Below are 22,388 nucleotides of genomic sequence, written 5' to 3' on the forward strand. Positions count from 1 at the left end.
TATTGCTTCAACACTCAGAAATCACACACAAACACACACATTTATTCTTCCCATTTTAAAGTGAAGGACATCAGGCTTAGTGAAATCATCTAAAACCACAAGTAGAAAGAAGGAAAGCTAGGACTTTAATTTAGTCAAGTGAGTTCAGCATTGTTAACTTGCTTTTTAAAGATACAAAATGTTAATGCTAAAATCTGAAGTTAGACCTGAGGACGGACACACACACACACACACACACACACACACACACACACTTTTTTTTTCCTCCACAGTGCCTGGGTCTTAAGCTCTAGTAAGAGAGATCACCAGCTGGGTATTGGTAGCTCATGCTTGTAATTCTAGCTAGAATTACAAGAGGCTAAAATTTGAGGATCAAGGTTTGAAACCAGAAAGTTCATGAAATTCTTTGTCCAATTAACTACCACCATCATCAACACCAGAAGTGGAGCTATGGCTCTGTGGTAGGGCACCAGCCTTGTGCAAAAAAGCTAAGGGACAGCCCTATAGGCCCTAAGTTCAAGCCCTAGTACTAACAACAGAGAGATGGAAGGGGAGAGCACTAAGAAGCTTTTTAGGGTTGGCCAAAGAGATCCATTTCATCATTTTATTTACTACTGCCAAAGGAAAATGGATTCTAATTCTTAGCAATTAGCTCAATAAATAAATGTTCAGAATGCAATATATTTTCAGTGTGGTGTGGATGTGTAGATATACATGAATGCTCATTCTATTTATCTCTGGATGGGAATAGCTGGAAACAGTTGTTTATCTTGGTGCTAAAACAAACAAAGCCTACAGTACACAGTTTATTGCTGTGTTTAACTGACCAGGTTGCTTAAAGGCAGGAAGAAACAGGTTACTATTCAACAACAAACCAGCCTTCAAGAAAACATCCTATTTATTAAAAAAAAAAAACCAACAAAAACCCAAAAGCAAAAAACTTCCTCCCTTTGTTCTATCGTCCCAGATGGACAGGCTACAGTAGTGACCTGTGAATAAAGGTCACATTACAGCACAGAGGAGTTAATGTTGTGTAATGAAAGACTTATGAGATTGGGAAAGTAGAAAGAAAGAAAGAAAGGAAAGAAGGAAGAAAGAAACAAAAACAAAGAAAGAGGAATGGGAAAGGGGTGTGTAAAAATATTTGGTTTTAAATGATTTGGAAATTCAGATTCCATAATGTGGCCCCAAAACTTTTAATCCTCTTAGATTCCTATGTAAACCAAACAGAAATAAATACTGTCTGTGAACAATCTATGCAGATTAAAAAATTCAATCTTTTTAGTTTTTTAAAAAATATTACTTATACATAATCTTTCTAATTGGAAATTTGAGAGATTAACAAAAATGTTTTAAAATGTGTGAAAAATGTGGAACAAGACCATTATCTTCAAAGCACTCTAGTGATTACTTGAATAACTGATTGCCAGTTCATTTCTTCAGTTGGTTACTCAGTGATACTATTGACAGTAGGTGCTTTCCTGGCTGTCTTGTCAGTCATGTCCAACACTTAGGGCTGACAATTTGCAGGCAGCAATGTTGTTTCTAGGGTGACCATGAGGTTGTAGGTCATCTCTTAGCACAGTCCCAGAATATTTTGGAAAGGTCTCAGAGACTTGGAGGGATGTGCTGGAATTCCCAAAGCTGGAACAATTCAGCCACAGGATAACAATTTGCACTTGTTGCGGTCATGCTTATCCACTGCCTTAACATTACTGAACAATGGACCAAAGGTGCTGATCAGCTCATTCTACAGCCCCAAAGCCAAGCCTGCTTGGATTGAGAAACCAAAGGCCTAGAAATGGAGTTTCTTCAGCTGATTCTCCCCTTTCTGTCCAACTGTCCAGAAAATGAAACCCAGTATTCAGAATGGTTGGTCACCTTATATATAATATAGTACAGCATGATCCCATTTTGCAAACACATACACAAAAATACTCATTTCCCTCAAAAATACCTTATATAATGTTGTTCTCTGTGTTCAGGAGGAGAGATTTGTAAGCAGAATGCCAGGGATAGAACCTGATTTCTATAGAAATGTGTTGAATGTCCATTTTTCCCTCAAAAGACATATCTACTTAGAACTGATTTTTGAAAAGGAGTTTTTGAAGAGAGAATCAAGTTTATGATTCTTGAGATAAGATCATTCTGGATTAAATCTAAAAAATCTATAAAAAGTAGTGAAGAAGACACAGGGAGAGGAGGTTAAGATGGAGGCAGAGATTATAGTGATGATCCTACAAGCCAAGAGACACCGAGAATTCCACTCTGCCACCAGAAGTTAGAGGAAGGAACAGAACCTCCAAGAGAGCCAACCCTGCTGGCACCTTGGTTCTAAACTAGAATTAACTGGGCTCTAAAATCCATTTCTGTTGATTTAGTTTATCCATTTTAAGGTAATTTGTTAGGGCAACCCCAAGAAATTAAGCTTGGGAGAAGTGATATTCATTTTTATATCTCAACCTACTCAGTTGCAAAGCAGGGATTTTAATAATCCTAATTATATTGGATTGCTGTGAGGACTAATGCATACAGAATGCTTAGAACTGGGCATGGTGAGCCTGCATTATTTGGTAGAATATAATGACTATGATTGCATTTGTAAGGGTTAAAAAGCATCTGAGTGATTCTCTGGATGCTAGCATAAAAATAATCCTTTTTTAAATCACGCTTCTCTGTGCATTACAAATTATGTACAAGAGGCATGTATTGGTTTTCTAATTAGAAGGCATTTGTTAAATCGAAATGATCATATCATTTCCAGTGTAAAGCTGCATATCGGTAAGCTAATAGCTGTGCTAGGCTTTTGAATGATGGAACAGTTAAACAACATGCACTCTGGCATGAATCTCATGGCTGTAAAAGAAATAGAAATCTGATGATTAACATCTGAGAACCACAGTGCATGAATTGCTACAGGTAACCCATTTATTTGAAGAGTTAGAAGCTCTGAAAAATTGTCAGTATTGTCTGCAGCAAAGAAGTTTGATTTCTTTTTTCATTTACAGATTTCTGCAACCAGCGTGGAAATTTCAGATTTCATTGGAAATCATTTTCTGTTGTCAGAGTTTATAAACTATCTACTGCTCAGATATCTAGGTATTTTCATTACAAGCATTACACAGCACTTAACTAAACAGACCCAATTTTCTTTGGTAAAGCAGTCTTTTGAAAGGACATTGTAATCTTCACCCAACCAGCATTCCTGTTAAGCACTGTTAAGAATGACCAAGGAATATAGTCTACAGCAAGTGTGACAGGAGGGACATGGCAAAAGGGCTGCTGATCAGGAGCCAAAGGAGGCACAAAGGAGGTGGTGCTCCCCACCTGTCAGACATGAGAGAATTCAGTGCTTCATCCTCTACATAATTGCCTCCCTGGTTCCATAATTGGCAGGTGGATGACAAGTTCTTTTTAATGATGACCATGAAGTTGCAAAATATCCCATCTGCCAATTACTGTTATCATCAGCTCCTACTGTCACATGAAGATAGGTTGAATTTTAGCTGAGCAAAGGCTGAAGGGCTGCCAAGTTAATGTCTTATTCCAGATCCCCTTCAGGGTGACCCGAGGAAGCTCTCATAGGAGAAGGGCTATTAATCTAGAAGTGTTTAAACTCCAGGTGAGGACTTGGTAGTGATTCGAATCTTCCAGCATAGTCACAAGGGTTTGGTGGGAGCCAGAGATGTTTTGTGGGTTAGTCTCCTGGTGCTTTTAGCTCTCTGTAATGCTCCTGAGCTCCTGGCACTGTCTGCCTGCTCCTCTGTCTGATTGCCACAGCCATTCTCCAACTGGCTTCCTCTCTGCCTCAGGTCAATCAGTTTCATGCTTTCTCTGTCCTTACCTATGCTTAAAGAAATATATTATTTTTATTTTTTTTGTGTGCCAGAACTGGGGTTAGAACTCAGGGCCTATGATCTGTCCCTTAGCTTTTTGCTCAAAGTTGCTGTTCTACTACCTGAGCCACAGCTCCACTTTTGGTGTTTAGATGGTTATTTGGAGATAAGAGTATCACAGACTTTCCTACCCAGAATAGCTTCAAACGTGATTCTCAGATCTCAGCTGATGGACTTTCCTAGCCAGCATAGCTTTGAACCATGACCCTCAGATCTCAGTTCCCTAGATAGTTACAGATTGCAGGTGTGAGTCTCTGGTGCTCTGTAGTTTAACCAAATTTTTATCTAGTGCTTTTGCTCTGAATATCTGTAAGCAGAAATGACAAGAGGAAGAAAGGAGGGAAGGGAAGGGAAAGGAAGGAAAGGGAAGGGAAGGGAAGGGAAGGGAAGGGAAGGGAAGGGAAGGGAAGGGAAGGGAAGGGAAGGGAAGGGAAGAGAAGGGAAGGGAAGGGGAAGGGAAGGGAAGAAGGGAAGGGGAAGGGGAAGGGAAGGGAAGGGAAGGGAAGGGAAGGGAAGGGAAGGGAAGGGGAAGGGAAGGGAAGGGAAGGGAAGGGAAGGGAAGGGAAGGGAAGGGAAGGGAGAACCAGAGAAAAAATAGGTTGAAAAGAAGGGAGGAAATAGGGAAAGAGACTGAATACACAAAAGTGCAAGCAAACAGACAAATCCTAACACCCTCACTAATCCTGAGAAATGAAACTTGGTGTTTTCCATTCACCGCCTTATGATCTTATTTGCACTCCAAGTATTTGGTTTATTTGTCTCTGTCTCTGCCAGCATCCCTCCTCCCCTCCTTTCTCAGAGAGACCTGAAGACCCAAGAATTCCCAGAGGCCTGACAAAATATTTCAGGTTTCTTTTCACTTCTGTCATCATGCAGCTGTCTGTTACGCTTCCTCTAGAAGTTCCCGCTGAGTTCCTGACTCTCACAGCTCTCTCTTTACACTTGACTTCTCCTCTGAGTGACAGACCCCCTTTTCCAGCCAACACCTTGAAATATCCCCTACTGTGTTCCAATAGTAACTTAAACAAAATGTATATATACAGACTATACTCATTTCCCTTTCCCTGAACTTGCCTTAGGCCTTGCAAGGCCCCAATACTTGCCAAGGTATCACCACCTTCCTTCAGCAAGTCTGCAAATGCAGCACCATCTCTGAGTGATTGCCCATTCTCCTGTACCACACCCTCAGGATTCACTTCAGTCAACCCACACCACGTCTCCTGTATCTGCTCTTTACTCTCCATTTCTCCAGCACTCCAATTCCAGCCCTCCATGCCTCCTGAATGTGGTGCTTTTATTCCCACTTTCCCTATTGGAGTCACACTGGGCTTCCACAATAAATTCCTAACAGAGGTCTGATCCCATTAGTTTGGTATTCACAAGCTTCTATGAAAAGTTAGTTTCTAGGATAATCTTCACTTTTCAGCCTTACCCTCATGTGCCTCAAATGTGGTCCATGTTTTGGCTTTCTCTTTCACAGGTGCTGTTCTGGAAGCACCTTCTCTCTCAGCTTTCAACGTCTAAATCCATCTTGTTTCAAAACAAAAACAAAACCATTGCTGCCAGATGACGGTAGGTCATGCCTGTAATCCTACCTACTGAGAAGACTGAGACTTGAAGACTGGTTCGAAGGCAGCTTGGGCAGGCAAGCCCATGAGACTCTGAGCCCAGGATATGGGTTTGGCCAACAACCAAATGAACAACTCTTAAATTGTCACCCTGCTGTCTAATTTTTACTAGAGATGAGATATGTCTAAGAAGATAACAGATACAGTTTCTGATCTGTAGACATTAATAGCTTTTTTTTGTAGAGACCAAGCTAATATATATTAATTACTAGTAGACAGTTAGAAGGATCACTGAGATCTACACAGATTCTTCTAAGAAGTCAGAAGAAAAGCTCTATTTTTATGAAATGAAACTAAGCCTTAGTAATTGTTATATATTAGATAGACTAACACTCCAGGGTAGAAGTCTGAGGCTCACAGGGACAGTAGGTAGAGTAAGTGTGCTTTGTTCACAAGATCTTGAATAAGCCTGCTACCATTAAGAAAGAAAAAGGTACTAGGAGAGGGTGATGTGACATTTCACCATATCCCCATTGATTCTGGGATACAGATTAAATGCCTTGTAGGTGATAGTCAACTTAATCCCTACAACAATCTTGTAAAGGAGGTATTACCACTGCCAATTTATGAGCAATGGGGCTGAGATTGAAGGGGATTAAGCATCTGGCCAAACTCATGCAGGAAGAGATGGAAAAGCTGGAATTTGAAAATGGCAGCTGGCTTCTATGGCCACCGTGCTGTCTCCTGTACAGCAAAACAAAAATATCTTAAGAGTGTTTTCTTCAGGAAGGCAAACTTCTTACACTTATGAATAACTCAAGTTGGGTAGTCATAAGCATCATGCCTCCAGGACATTCAGGACTCAATACACGTGGGCTAATGCAAGGCTGTACACATAAAGAGGGAAGCAAGAAGGCTCAGTAACCAGATGGAGAAATGACAACAGTAAGCAGTCCTGGCACTGGGCAATATCTTCAGACTGAAAGGAAGCAGAAGAGGCACAGACACTAGAGAGTCTGGATTTTCATCACCCAGCTCCAGAAAAAGCTACGATCCAACTGAACACAGCTTTGTTGTCATGAGCATCCATCCTGAGAAGACCCAGCAGAAGCCATGACAAAGTAACTCACTTGGTTTCATTGGCACAGCGGATCTTGCAGCCTTCCTTGGGAATCACCAAGCCCAGATGCATTCGGAGCCTGCAGTTTGTGGGTCCTGTGTGTGGCCACACATGGGTTCCAGGGTGCATGATGGAATATTTGATCTGTGTAGACAATATGACATGTTACTCATCGCTGAACAAAGTGTGGAGGAATTGCTACATGAAAGTGACAGTACAAAATTACTGTCAGTTTGGATGAGTGGCTTTGCAAAGCTCTGAATTTATATTCACATAGTTATTTCTTGGCAAAGGAACAAAAACTATGCACTCACATTTTCCACAAAGTGGTAAACAATCAACTTTTCCAACCCTCACTTTTGACATTAACTGCATGAAATTATTTCATTAAAAAACAAATGACAAAAGAGGCGCTCATTGCAATAAAGAAAACAACTGTTTTCTTTGTAAAGGTTAGTTCTCTCTTATTCCTGACTACTTGTGTTCTCTCCAGTAATGAAAACATTCTGAATACCTGTCCTCTCCGGCATCCTGTGGTCTCTGGGAACTTTTCTAATAAAGAGCAGGTTTTAGGAGCTCCTTTACAGGCATTTTCATTTTTTCTTCCTAGGACAATAAGTGATGTAAAAATCATGAGTCAAATGTTGTCTTTAAACAAATCATTATCTCTAATATATATTTTCTTTATAGTTTAATGCTTTTGTATCCTTATAATTATTTGCATATTGTTGCTTTATTAAAGCACTTTTTGTTAGCCGAGACTGATTCTTTTTTTTTTCTTTTATTGTGAAAATACTGTACAGAGGGCTTACAATTACATGGCAAGATAATGAGTACATTTCTTATCAAGCATTGTAGCCTCCTCCTTTGTTTCCCCTTCCCATCCCATCCTCCCCCACCCCCCTACTTAACCCTCCTCCCCCTACCACCATAGTTGTAAAGTTCGTTTTTGACATAACAACTTGTACATCTCATTGTTGCAATGGGTCCACCTGTATCCCTATTTAAACGATTTGTTTTTTCCCTTCCCCACCACAAATTATAACAACATCAAATACAGTGAAAACAGGGGTTATACCGTGGGGGAGGGACATGCATAGCAACAAAGAAATAATCTTATAAATGTGTTAGAAACAATCACATAAAAGAAAAAAAACATTTGAATACATATCCTAGGCTTCATTTCCCTAACAGCAACTTATCTGAGCTTTTCTGCTTGACTCAGACATATACTAGTTATTGCAAATAAGGGAAACCATGTTTCTTTGGGCCTGGCTTACTTCACTTAATATAATTTTTTCCAAGTCTTTGACTGATTTCTATTGTATGCTATTCCTTTTTGTTTGTATCAGTCCTGGGGCTTGAACTCAGGATCTGGGTGCTATCCCAGAGATTTTTGGTCAAGGATAATGCTTTACCACTTGAGCTCCACTTCTGGCTTTTTATTTTTAATGCCTAATTGGACATAAGAGTCTCCTAGATTTCCTTGCCTGAGCTGGCTGTGAATCTAAATAATCAGATGTAAGCCTCCTGAGTAGACAGGATTATAGGCATGAGCCCACAGTGTCTACATTATGGATGCTACTCTGAAGCATTGCCCTGGAAGCCTGGCTGCTTCATGAATCATAAAGGATATTAATGAACTCAAGTATCAGAGAAACGCTTAAGAGCCAATAGACTCAATTAATCTCAGTGTATGCCAAACAGAAATGTTCATGTTGCCCATATACGGACTGTATGACTCCTTTATGAAAAAAAAATGTGTTGGAAATTCTGAGGGTTAGTTGATCTTTCTTCTGATGGGTTTATTCACAAACACATACTACCGAAGTAGTTCCTCTTATTCCATAGAAGCCATGTCAAAAAAAAAAAAAAATACCTGAAACAAAGCACTGTCCTTGGCTACACTGACTTTTTTTGTGTTATGAAAGATATGTAGCTCACATGGTTTGGGTATCAAAATGGGTGTACTTTTATGCAGTTACTCTAGTTGATTTTTTAAGCGAATTCAAAAAGAGCCTCCAGAAAAATTAATGCACATTGACTATAGCCTTCTGCACTCCATCTATGTATCTAGGTTGGGTCAAACTTAAGCAGTGCCTTGTACATGACACTTCCTTCTTCCTGAAGGACTCAGAAGGTACCTTTGTCCCATCACTCTTGGGTTACTATTTCCAACATTTCTCACCTGTGGTGACATTGCTTTGGCTCACAGCATGTCCTACATTTTTACAGAGGCAAATAAAGCTCAGGGATGTTCATTTGCTAAGACACAGACAGACACATGGTGGGCTTTGAGTTATACCCATATGGTAGCATGACTTTAGTAATGTCATTTAGCAGGAAAAGGAAAAATACTAGTTCCCTCTTCGTTCTCTTTCTCTCACTAGAGATATCCAAATATACTGCACAACCACACACACACACACACAGACACGTGCACGTGTGTGTGCATGTCTAGGTTTCTCAAGCAGTTTTCTTTAAGTCTAGGAACCCCAGTTTTGAGAATATCACCAGGAGAATCTTGTCACTTTGTTTTCTAGATGAAGGATAACCAGAGTCCACACTCACCTTGCTGCCACAGCGTGAACTGGCTCCAGTCACCCTTCTCCCTCAGATTTTCATCTTCAGGCAGGAAAAGACCCTTGGTTGTGTCCATCACTGCAAGGCCTTCATCACGGATTAACTTCCAGTTTCTTTCTAAAGACTAGAAGGCAGGTTTTGGGTTCACTGAGATGAAAATATGCCCATTACAACACAGTACATCATACAATGACTGTCAGCTTTTGTTTTTATTTTAAAAGTAGTAAGTTTTTAGTTGGGCACCAGTAGCTTACACCTGTAATCTAGCTACTCAGGTGGCTGAGCTCTCAGGATTGAGGTTCAAAGCCAGCCTGAGCAGGAAAGTTCATGAGACTTTTATCTCCAGTTAATCACAACAAAGCCAGAAGTGGAGCTGTGGCTCATGTGGTAGATCACTAGTCTTAAGTAAAAAAGTGAAGCAATAGCATCTAGACTCTGAGTTCAAGCCTCAGAATCAACACACACACACACACAGTAATACATTTCTATTCTCATCTAGATTATTTATGTCAATTTTATTTAGAACCTCTTGCCAAAGAAGTTTTATATATATATATATATATATATATATATAATATATATATATATAATGCTAATATAAAAAAATACAAATAATGATTGATATATATATATATATCAATCATTATTTTTCTGAACCAAATGTTCTTCTTTTGGTCGGTTGTGGGGCTTGAACTTAGGGCCTGAGTCTTGTCCCTGAGTTTTTTCACTCAACCCTAGTGCTCTACCACTTTGAATCACAGCATCACTTCTGGTTTTCTGGTGTTCATTGGAGATAAGTCTCATGGACTTTCCTGCCCCGGCTGGCTTTGAACCGCAATCCTCAGATCTCAGCCTCCTGAGTAGCTAGTATTACAGGTGTGAGCCACTAGCACTCAGCTCTGGACCAAATGTTTTTGCAGAATAGTTTGTCATTTCTAGAAATTTCAGAAAATAAATTCTTCATCGTTATCTGTTTAAAGGCTTGCCCTTCATTCCTTCCTTCTTTTTTCTCCCTTCCTTCCTTTTTCTCTCTCTTTCTTCACAACCTAACAAGAACATTGATCTTGCTTATCAACATATTACCATAAGTTTCATGTGACATTCCATCATCCAAGCTGGAATACAAATCACATAGTAATAGGCACATACTAGGTTTTGAGTTACATGCATTGATTTAGTTACTTTTCATAGAGTTCCTTACAAAGATGCCATTGAACATAGCAAATAATAACTTATAGCCGGTGCCAGTGGCTCATGCCTGTAATCCTAGCTACTCAGGAAGCTGAGATCTGAGGATGGAGGTTCAAAGCCAACCCAGGCAGGAAAGTCTGTGAGACTCTTATCTCCAGCCACCAGAAAACTGGAAGTGGTGTCATGGCTCAAGTGGTGGAGCCTTGCCTTGAGCTGAAGAGCTCAGCGATAGTGCCCAGGCCCAGAGTTAAAGCCTACAACTGATGATGATGATGATGATGATGATGATGATGATAACTTACAAAGACATTGGGAACACATCAATTGGAACACTTGATACATTACAAAATAGCAAAACAGAACAAATAAATGTCCTAGTGTTTGGCCCAAATGAGTGTGGCCTTCATTTCCTCTGCTTTTTAGGAGGCTAATTTAGCCCCCTTAAAGGCTTCTGACTGAGGTGGAGCCAAGGGTGGCCTGGTGGGTGCAGGCGGGGCTCTTGGGAGATCTCCTGGTATCTCCACCACCTCACTATGCTCTGGGTCAGGGTGGGGAGTGGGAGCAGTGGGGGCAAGCAGGCAGGAGGAACACCCAGAGCAGCCAGCTGAGAGGAACTGCCAGCAGAAGAAAAGAATAACAACAGCTCTCCTACAATAAGGAGGATCGAAAAAAAGCTGTACAGATAAAGCAGTACAAAGAAATTGATTTTGTAATTGGATTCCTGTGAAATCTACCCATTATTTTGTGTCCGCCTTACAATTGCTCCTACTAAGGCCACTGTTGGGGTGGTGCCGGTCATTTGTTCTTGCTAGAACTGAGGGCTTCAACTAGTATCCATAGATGTTTATCCAAAACAGGCAGTGTCAACTAGCAAGTCAAAGACCACATTTCAATAAAGGGATAGTTAAGAAGTCTTTACTTCAGCTCAAGTATCAGCTCAATATTGTCAGGAATCCTAAGATATTAGAGAGGAAAAGGCTGTGTTCACATCTTCTCAGCTCCATCTACATTGCCAGCATCCACTGTTGCCACTGTAACTTGTTTAAATTGCCGGATAAATCTGTTACATTCTTGTTAAACTGTCACATAGACAAGGAGAGAATTGCCTCACTAATACATGAAACTACTTTTCAAATGAGGTTACTGGAGCCTTAGAAGGACAAGCTCTTCTCTTTTCTCTCTCCTGGTTTTCTAGAAATTCCTTTCATTTCTTTTTCAAGCTGATTTTAAGGACTGGATGGGAAACAGCTGATCTTTTGTTACTAAAATAGAGCACAAAGCCCGAGGGGAAAATGTTAAAGTGATTTCTCCAGTGTGTGTGCCTGTGTGTGTGTGTGTGTGTGTGTGTGTGTCTTTTTTACTTAAGAACAAACTGTCCTTAAATATGAAATGTCAGTACTGACCCCTTCTCTCAGGAAGTGTCGCCAGAGTATTGGTCTATAGGTAATTGTGATTTTGTAGAACCTATCAACAAACGAATCATTTTTGTTTTCCCCTGTTTCATGTGGCACAGATAATCTGGATGACAAACTCATGCTAGTAGGAGCAGAGTAACACTGAGGTCTCTCTAGGACCTGACTGCACATACCTTTGCTAAACCACCACCAATGTGCTTGGTCCAACTGGTGGTGGCTACTCTTGTCCCCTTGACTGGAGTGACAGATACCTAGAAAATGGGTAAAGACACTTCTAGAAGTGTCTGTCAGTGTTCCCAGAGACCGCTGGCTGAGAGGGGGCTAGGGAACTGAGTGAGGAAGACTGCCCTGAATGTGGGCTGTGCCATCTAAAGGGCTTCAGGCTGGATGGAACAGAAGGAGAAGGAGAAAGCTTACACACACTTTAATATTCTCGACTCTCTTTTGCTGCTGCTATCTATCACCCAGAGACATTGGACTTCAGCTGTTCAATTCACTCGCAGCAGTAATTCTCCAGAGAGCTTCCAGCCCTGCAGACTTGAACTGGGCTTGCATCACTGTTCCCCTCCTTCTAAGGCCTCCAGTCCCACGGACAGAGCAGCTCCTGGTTTTTCAGGGTCTCTAGCCTGCTGATGGTCATGGGGACACTTGGGATGTGTAAGCCAACCTAATAAATCCTCTCTTGCAATTATAGATACATTCTATTCTCCAGAGAACCTGACTCATATGCTAACCAAGAACTACATAGATGTTTAGTTATTTCCATCATAAAACAGGCACATTATTATTTCTATGGAATTCAATACTTTTACATCTAGGAGCCATGCTGTTGATCTAGTAGAACTTTCCCTCTTTAGGGATGAAGATATGACTTTAAGGAGTCGCTTAAAACCCCCACTGTCAAAGCCAGCAGAGCTAACACCAGAAACCCATCCTACTAAGCATGTGTGAGTTCCAGTATTTTCCAAGGGCTTGGAAAATTTTGTGCTCCCTGCTTGGCATTGGTGCACAAGGCTCAACTCAGGATAGTGCACGCACTTGCCTAGTAAAGGAAGTGAGTATTTCTAAAAACAGTAGCAGATAAGCCAGGTAACGGGAAAAAATACAAGGATAACAGCAGCCATGGTCTCTAGGTGTTCAATGTAGATGTTTTACAATCAAGACAGAGACTAGGGGAGTTTGCCAACTTTGGAATGACACAGGGTTTTTAAGGAGACATTTCAGACAAGACCTGGAATGCTGTTTCTAACCACACACCCAGGACCACATTCTATAACATTCACAGGTTTTTGAACATTAAAGACCAAACCTAATCACACACAGTGTGCATATGTACGTAGATATTGTAACAAAATACTATAGATAAATGGCTTATAAATGACAATTATTTATTTGTATTTGTATTTGGTGCTGGTAAAAGTCTGTTTCCTTGAACTTTACAACTTGGGGGGGGGGGGATGGTGGCGGGGGGGAGGGGGGATGGGAAGAGATGAGAAGGGATGGGAAGGGTAAACAAAGGAGGAGGCAACAATGCTTGACAAGAAATGTACTCATTATCTTGCCCATGTAATTGTAACCCCTCTGCACAGTATTTTCACAATAAAAAAAAGTCTGTTTCCTGGTTCTTATGTGATAGCTTCTCTCTTTAACCTCTTTAACAGTAGAAGAAGGCAGGCAATAGGATTGGTGACCTCTAACCCCACTCTCTGAGATCTGTAATCCCTTAGAAACTAATCACCTCCCAAAGGTACCCTCTCAATATCATCACCCTGGGAGTTAGGAGCTCCATTTTAGATTTTGGCTGGGACACTGATGGTCACAGCACTGTGTATGGAAGGAGTAGAGAGAGTAGGAGGGGGGAGACAGATTTTCCCATTCAGTTATCTGAGATAGCAAGAAATGAATTTTTTAGGATATGCTAAGAGAAACGTGTGCACTCACACTGAGCTAAAATGCCAACATTTTCAAAGGCCTCCTTTAAAATATTATTTCTGTGGCCCTAAATTAATTCATTCAGTAACACTGAGAAGAGAAAGTAGCGGCATTAGTATTTGCTGGGAAGGAAGGGCTTCCAGTGTACATTTTGCTATGGGGCAGAGACTAGAAACAGGTTTGGTCTGTTAGAGCTAAGGGTCTCAAAAGCACACCGTCAGCACTTGCCCTTTTAGCTAAACCTCAGCCATGTCCATCACTCTATCTTCTACAAATAGATTTCCCAGTGTCATTCCCAACAAACCCCCTGGCATCATCCCAATCTTCCTTTTACCTAAGAGACATTTCCTTATCTACCAGCCAACTTGCTCCTCCTACTTTTCTCATAGGCAAATTAGCTTATGTTCTATAAAGTCCTCCTTTAAAGCTGACTTTCTGCAGGAAGTCTTTGAGGCTGGTGGTATAACTCAGAGATACAGCCTGTTTTTAGCATGTACAAAGCACTGGGTTTATACCTAGGTCCCCTCTCCTCCTTCCCCCCCACCATACTAACTTTCTATTGGGAAGCAAAATAAAGCCAAAGTGATTCTTAATTATCCTTATTAATACTTTTATTTAATGGAAAGAAATCCATGTATTTAAAAAAGTCAATTACTTAAGATATTATAATAAAAGCAATAGTCTCTTTCTTAACCAACTCTTCTCAAATCTCAATCCAAAACCCCAGTTAATTCACTTAAATATTTACATTATTTAATTGATTACATCTAAGTAATATGCTCTATTATATTTTTGTGTGTGTGCAAGTACCAGGACTTAGTGTCTTCCTCACCATGTTTTACTCATGGCTGTCATTCTACCATTGGAGCCATGCCTCCAGTCCAGCTTTTTGCTGGTTAATTGGAGACAGAATCTCATCAACTTTTCTGCCTGAGCTGGTTTTGAACCTTGATCACCCAGATCTCAGTCTCCTGATGAGCCATTAGCATGTGACTTATATTACTATTATTAATTCATCAATTTTAGACATTATTTCTCACCTACTAGAAAAAAGTTAACCATTTAACAACTTAACATATCTTTCTCTATTTTCTCTTTTCCATTCTTGTAATCACAGCCAATTTCACAAACCTCTCATACATCTGGGTAAATTCAACTCATATTTTATAATATTATGACAATGAATATCACTCAAACTTGAGTTGTCATGATCACATTTCATTTCTCCTCTTTGCTGGCTTCATTTTATAATGCCTTTAATGTTATTTCTTCACTAGCTCTGAAAGTCTGCTATGACATTGTCTCTTGATACTACAGATTAGTGGTATTAGGCCTGCCTAACTAAAAAGTCTGAAATCTGAAATGCTCCCAAATCTGAAGATCTCTTAGTGATGACAAGTAGAAAATTCCATTCCATGAACTTCATTGCAGGCACAATTAAAAATTATATAAGGCTGGGCTCTGGTGTCTCACATCTGTAATCCTATTTACTAAAAAGTCTCAGATCTCAGGATCACGGTTCAAAGTCAGCCTATGCAGGAATACCTAGAGACTCTTACCTCCAATAAACCACCAAAAAGTCAGAAGCAGAATTGTGGCTCAAGTGGTAGAGCACTAGCCTTAAGCACAAAAGTTCGGGGACAGTGCCCAGACTCTCAGTTCAAGCCCCAGTACCATCACAAAAAAGGAAAGAAATATCTAGTCAGTTCCTTTCAATCTATGCACATAAGCTGTGTATGAAGTCTAGATGAGTTCTGTGTGAACATTTGGGTCCCCTTCTCAAACTCTCTGATTATGTATAAATATGCCAAAATCCAAAAAATTCTGAAACACATAAGGCATATCCAAGTTATCCCTTTTGCCAAAAACATCGTATGATTTGTTACTTTTCCATTCCCCTCACACTACTCCCCCTTCAAAAAAACAAACAAAACAAAAAACACACAATAACATTTCTGTGGGAAATCGCCCTGCTGTGATCTACACCAGTTGCTGTCTGGGCTTCACGACTTGCCATGGCACCTGCCAGGTTCTGGGCCTCAGAGCTTCCTCACTGTTGGATTCTATTGCTTCTCAAAAAAGACATTTTTGAAAATATCTGAAGCTATTCTTACATTTGACTGAAGGTTTGTACAAGTAGATGTTTAGTAAACTTAAGTAGTTAGAACTTTTATCATTTTTCTTGTTACCTAGGGTGATTAAGCTTACTTGAACTGTTAAATATTTAATTGACAAAGATTGCAAACATTCAAAGTATATGACAGGATGGCCTTTTCTCTAGATAATGTTGAACAACAATTACAAGCACCACCACTGAGTCCAAGAACACATCCATTACTGACCCTGACAAACAACAGATCCCTAGAACTTGTTCATCTGAAAGTTTGTACTCTTGGACTGATATCTTTCCATTTTCCTCTATCCTCAGCCATGGCAACCACTGTGTTATTTCTACTTCTCTGAATTTGACTTTAAAAATTCTATATACAAGCAGGCTCATCACTATTTGTCTTTCTGTGAACTCATAATGAAAATGACAATGCCTCCTTTTTGAAGGCGAATAGTTTTCCACTGTGCCACCTTTTCTTTACTCATTCAGCTGTTTCTATATCTCAGCTAATATGAGTAGTACTGTAATAAACATGAGGATGAAAATATCTGTTTGAAGTACTGGCTGAATTTTCCATATATATATATATATATCTCCAAGAATAGGTTGCTAGACCATCCACTTTTATACTTTTTGAACAATCTCCATAGTATTTTCCATAACACTGAATCAGTTTGTATTCCTTCTGACAGAGAAGAAAAGTCCTCTGTTCCCTACACCTTTAACAACACTTGGTTATCTCTTCTTTTTCAGTGGCTGCTATTCTAACAGGTCTGAAGTAATATCTCACACCTCAGAATATGCGCTGTGATTTTGATTTGCATTTCCTCAATAACCTGTCATGAAAAGCATTTTCATATACCTGTTGGCTATTTGTTTTCATTGGAAAATAAAACAATTGTCCTTTGTGCAATTTTGAGTCAAAATATTTTTATTATTATTCTGTTATTGAGTTAGATGAGCTCCTTACACATTTTAGATATGGAATCCTTTATCATGTGTACTTTAAAAATGTTCTCCCATTCTGTGGGTTGTCCTATCTTTTTTTGGCTGGTTTCTCTTCTGTGTAGAAACATACAGTTTGATGTAGTCCCATTTAAAAGAAATTTTGCCCATACTTTTGGGGTCTTATGTAACAGAGACCCCATTTCTATAACCAATGTCTTTATAACTCTGACAATATGACCACATTTCATTTCTAGTGTTGGTGCTATGGCATTCTGTGCTTTCTCCAATACAGAAACTCACATCTTCAGTTCTGGGAAGTTTCCTAGCATTGTTCTTTAACAAGTTCTTCTATGTTATTTTCTGTATTCTCTCTGAAATTCCTTTTCTTTGTACATGAAATGTTCATTTGAGCCTCCAATTATCTTGTTTTGTGCTTTGGATTTCTGTTTTTCTGGATTTTCTTCTAAGAGATGTCCTTGAATTAGTTTCTAACACTGTTATCACATTCATTTTTTGAAGTATCTTTTCAAAATAAGTTAATTTTTAACTAACACATAAAACACAGCCATTGTACATATTCCTGAGATAATATGTAATGTTTTGATATACATATGCATTCTGTAACTTTAAAATCAGGTTAAACATACCTATCACCTCCCAAACTCATCATTTATTTTTTCTTTGTAGTAGTACTGGGCCTTGAACTTGTGCTTCCTTGGCTGGTACTACTTGAGCCATGCTTCCAGATCTGCTTTTTGCTATAGTCTAATGGGTATAGTCTAATGGGTATAGTCTAATGGGATTTTCTGCTCAGCCTGGTCTCAAACTGCTTTGCCTCCCTCCTGAGAGGCAGAGCTAAGATTATAAGCATGAGCCACCAGCACTTGCACATTTCATTTTTTCTTTATGGTAATGTGTGGTTACAATCCTTCCCTCTGGATTTCTCCAATGCAAATCACATCATCTCTATCTATAGTCACCCTATTGTGCTTAACATGCTAGAGTGTCTTACGAGTTGTAGATCACATTTCTTTTTTTCTTTTTTCTTTTTGGTCATGGGGCCTAAACTCTGGGCCTTGATGCTGTCCCTCAGCTGTTCAGCTCAAGGCTAGCACTCTACCACTTGAGCCACAGCACCACTTCCAGCTTTTTCTGCTTATGTGGTGCTGAGGAATCCACCCTAGGGCCTCATGCATTCAAGACAAGCACTCTATCACTGAGCCACCTTCCCAGCCCTATAAATCACATTTCTAATTCCTAGGAGGCCCTTTTGTATCTTTGATTGCTCTGTCTTATAATATCCTACTTTTGCTTTATGAGTACAAGATCTTCTCTTATAGCTCCGAAACTATTAGAAGAATGACTTCAAGATTTCTTCTCCTGCTTTTCCCCCAGGAAAAGGTTTTCCTTTTGTATGTTTTGTTCTCTTTCCTTCACATAGAAGGATCTCCTTAATGTTTGGTGGTCCTTGACTGTTAGTGCTAAACAAATAAATGAACAATGTGAAATGTCAGGGCCTTTGGCTGCTGGACACACAGCTGAGCCAGTATAAAAATTGGGGCCTGTGAAATGTCAGCCCCAACAGGCCTGTTCACTGAGGCTATGCCGTGTCCTGGCTGTTTAAAAGCCTCAGCAGTTCCTCTGTTTTCTTAAATCAGATACAAAAGATGATGCCATCATTTATCTGTTAGTGTCTCTTATTTACACAGCTTCAAAAACAATCTGTACTTATACTTTTAGATTTTTCTTGCCATTTAGGGGCTGTAAATGCCCGTGTTCTTTCTTTGTTCCCTTACATTTTCTATGCCTCTAATAGTTGATTTGTTTTTATGCTTACCTTCCTTTTTTTTAGACTAGAAGGATCTTATAATGTAACCAAATCCCCACATGAAGTTTAGGGAAAAAAATTTGGTTAGCCTCTAAAGCATCCTCAAAAGCATCTTTACAAGATCACACAATTCAAGGCAATGGTGTTTTTCTATCATAGATATGCAGTAGAGGGAAGGAGAGCTGTAGGGAAGTTGTTCTGTATCTTGTTTTACATTTTGAATTAAGCTCTGGTAATCCATACATTGATTTCTTGTTGCCTCTTGGTCTACACACTTTCCTTGCATTACTTAGCCGACACAATTCTACTTCTATGAGTACTAGATGATGAATAATCAAATGCTTGAATCGTGGCATAACGTCACTTTAACTTTGTTCTAATCAAACACATCTAGCTGAGCCTTAGATATTTTTTTCCTGTAGAAAACAAAAGCTCCTTCAGAAGACGGTTTTGCATGTAATAAATGCTAAATATAAGGACAGGGACCAAGAATGGTGCTAGTTTGTTAGGATTCTATTAACATAGTACGGCAGACTGAGTATGTCCTCACGGTTCTATATGCTGGAAGTCCAACACCTAGGTGTTGACCACGGTTTCTTTTGATGATTCTTTGCTAGACTTATAAATAGCAATCTTCCCATCAGTGCCCTGTGACTCTTTTCTCTGTGTGTATACATCTGGCTACTCTGATTTTTTTTTTTATAGGATGTACGGCTTACCTCAATGACCTCTTTTATATGTAACTCTCTCTTAATCCAGTCATTCTGAGGGACTAGAGGTTAGGGCCTCAAATATAAATTGTGAGGAGGTTTAATTCAGCCCCTAACAATAAAGACGATGCAAGTCAGAACTAGCTCCAACTAAGAAAGTTAGCAGATGGGAGAGAATTGGGAATAAATTCATATTCACAGGGGAAAAGTAAATGTGCATGGATAAAATACAACATGATCATAAAGGAAAGTGAGAAGGGTGGTGTTTTCAACACGGGGACAAACAGAGAGCTCAGAATAACATGGGCAAGGTCAGGGTCCTGGGTATGATTGGCTATAGGAGAAAGGGCATTGAGAATGCACAGTTAGTGGCACTGGAGATCACTGCTGAGATGTTCACAAACCTGTTGAGGTTCTGACTATAAATTAAAAGACAGGAAGAGGCTAGCCTAGGCAAAGGATGCATTGTACTTAAGTTAGAATGAGTTGATAACAATGGTGCCACAGTATACTGTATAACACATTTTATTTAATGGGTTAAGACTATGCTAATGGTTAAGACTATTTCATTTTAGGAATTGTGTATCTTATTTCTGAGAGGCAACTATTATTTCACATTTGAAATTAAATTATGTTAATGTTTAGAGATAAAAGCAACTTGCCTAAATCTTCACCAGCACATGGCTGCACTACAGTGTACTCCACAGTGTACCCCAAAGCATTTGGGGGTCCAGAGTGTAAAGGAAGGTTGTGAATTCAGAACAAACACCACAGCCAACACAACACTCTCACAGTAAATCCTCGATGCAATAACTTTAATAAAACTTTTAAGGGTGTTAGGGGCATTACTGGAACAATTTGACTCAAGTGGGAGATCACTAGCCTTACGTGAAAAAGCCAAGGAAGAATGCAAGGCCATATCTTCAAGCCCTAGTGCTGGCACAAAGGAAAGAGCAGTTGATATTTCTTATTGTACAAGAACCATGCAAATGAGAAAAACAAGAGATATGTATTCTGAGCTTGTTGTAGTTGTAGCAAGGGAGTCAGGAATGGTCACTTTGTTTTGGTAGACTCAAAAAACAGGCAGATGTGTGGAAGGATTGGAGGGGAAAGTAAGAAAGGATCCAGGAGATACACAGTTGGCTTTCTCGGGTTGTTAAAAACTGAAGAAAGCTGTCATTTATTAACCAAATCCAGGCCATTTGGCGTGAAATATTACAGAAGTTGTTGCTCAGATTTCTGGATTGTCACTGAATCCAGCAGTCTGGCATCCTGGGCAGAATGTAGCAGGATATGTAGTCATGATTCTGCTTTTACATGTGGCTGGCTGTTGCCCTCGTATCGTCTCTTATTATCTTTACTGAAGAAACAATAAAAGGCAATGGAAAGTATCCAGCACTGGACAAAAGATATCTTGGAGAACTAGAGTTTGCTCTTTTTAAAGCGTGAGAGAAACAAAAATCATTTCTTCCCCTGAGAGAAAGGAGCAAAGACAGTCTAGATGGCCACAAGAAACATCCAAACTATAAGCTTCAAGAAATCAAAAGGCAGGAAGAGATTCTGAGGAAAAGGGACACAAAGGCTATCTATATACCTTTGGTCATATAAAATAATATTTATCAAAATACACTCCAGGAAATTGAAACAAAAGGGTTTTATCTTTGCTGTTGTTTTTGTTTTCTTTCCTTTTTATCTGTCTTTGGGAAAGTAAGTGTGTGTGTGGGGGGGAGCAATGGGTGAACAAACGCAGCAGTGGTACTCACTAGACACCATGTTGAAAATAAGCTATAGAATTTGTAGGTAGAGATGGAAGGGAAAACCTGAGAGAGCAAGGACAGGGGTGACAGTAGAAAAAGGGGGAAAAAAGAAATGAAAAGACAAATGAGACACATGTCTCTCAAATACTAGCCCACTAGGCAAGTAAGCTGTTATCCTTCAAGAAAGGTAAAGGGGGATATAGGTGGCAGCTTCCCTATAAACTGGAACAGTACTCTGAGCACCGTCTCCCTCATGGAAAGGAGCTGAAAATTCTGTGTATATAAAAATACAGACCATGCATAAATAAGCAAATGGTTTGATAAACAGATACAAACCACAATATGCATAGGGATGCATTAATATGTGTGTGTGTATTAAGACACAGATCATGAATTATCAGATCAAACATTTTAGAATCCCAAAAGGAGTACAGCCTACAGGTTGAGTCTGCTATTACTCTCAAATATCAAATTTCCTAAAGACAGTCAGAGGGGAAGGTAATTTGTAGACATATTTTTATGCTGACAACTACTGAAAATCAGTAATTTTGTTTGGAGAAGGAGACTATCAAATATTTTATTTAGTTTTGCTCTTATTATAATTCAAATGAAGTGCCATTGTAAGCCATACAATTCTTGGGGTTCACTTCTAAGCAGCACATAGAAACATAAAAGGTGTGGGATCTTATTCTGCTTTGGTTTTGTTCCCTCCCCTTGTAGGAGAGGGAACTGAAGTAATTATTTGTAATTTAGAGATAAAAAAAAAAGAAACCTCTGAAGTTCAGACTTGCCCTGAGTGTCAGATGAAAGCAGAACTAATCTGCCTCTAATTGTAGGGCCCTTTTTAAAAGGTTCACCTTTCAGTCACATAATCATCAAATTCTGAATACCATCATGTTTTGTCATAAAAGGAAGGGATCCTTCGAACTCCAAAAGCTTCAAGTTAGAGTTAGAAAAATAAGAACAAAGCATTGCATTAATGTTAAAGAATTGCTTTTGGCATTTCTTTATGCCAGTGTCACTTTTATATAAAATTACAAATCCTTTTAATTTGTAGCTTAATTCTACTGCAAGTCTGACATCTTTGCTCCTTTTCAATCTATTTCATTTCAAAAGCAATTCACTGAAAACATCTAAATATTTAATCAGACAGAAATGTGAAACCACTAATGTACTGCTGCATAAATCCTATTTTGGTCAAGGTTGCCTTTTTCATTTACACTGGATTTCTTAATGAATAAAAACCGTAGTGTAGGGGAGAGTGACGGACTGCTACTCTAATCAGTCATTTGTGCACTCTGCCACATCCCTGGCCCAGTATTGTGAGCAC

At 39.4% G+C, this 22,388-nt stretch overlaps 1 protein-coding gene across 4 annotated transcripts in view; it reads right to left on the minus strand.

The window, feature by feature from the left end:
• The window catches only part of Asph (aspartate beta-hydroxylase), a 206,861-nt gene that overhangs the window by 8,744 nt on the left and 175,729 nt on the right, over positions 1 to 22,388 (minus strand). For all 4 annotated transcript variants that reach the window (XM_042665856.1, XM_042665864.1, XM_042665872.1 and 1 more), the window contains 3 exons: positions 9,156 to 9,291; positions 7,099 to 7,190; positions 6,595 to 6,728 (listed from right to left, as the gene is read on the minus strand). In XM_042665856.1, the coding sequence (XP_042521790.1) occupies positions 6,595 to 6,728; positions 7,099 to 7,190; positions 9,156 to 9,291 (362 nt within the window). The remainder of the gene's footprint in view (positions 1 to 6,594; positions 6,729 to 7,098; positions 7,191 to 9,155; positions 9,292 to 22,388) is intronic.

Source organism: Dipodomys spectabilis, unplaced genomic scaffold (genome assembly GCF_019054845.1).
Source record: "Dipodomys spectabilis isolate Male_0828 unplaced genomic scaffold, ASM1905484v1 ptg000015l, whole genome shotgun sequence".
Taxonomy (NCBI): domain Eukaryota; kingdom Metazoa; phylum Chordata; class Mammalia; order Rodentia; family Heteromyidae; genus Dipodomys; species Dipodomys spectabilis.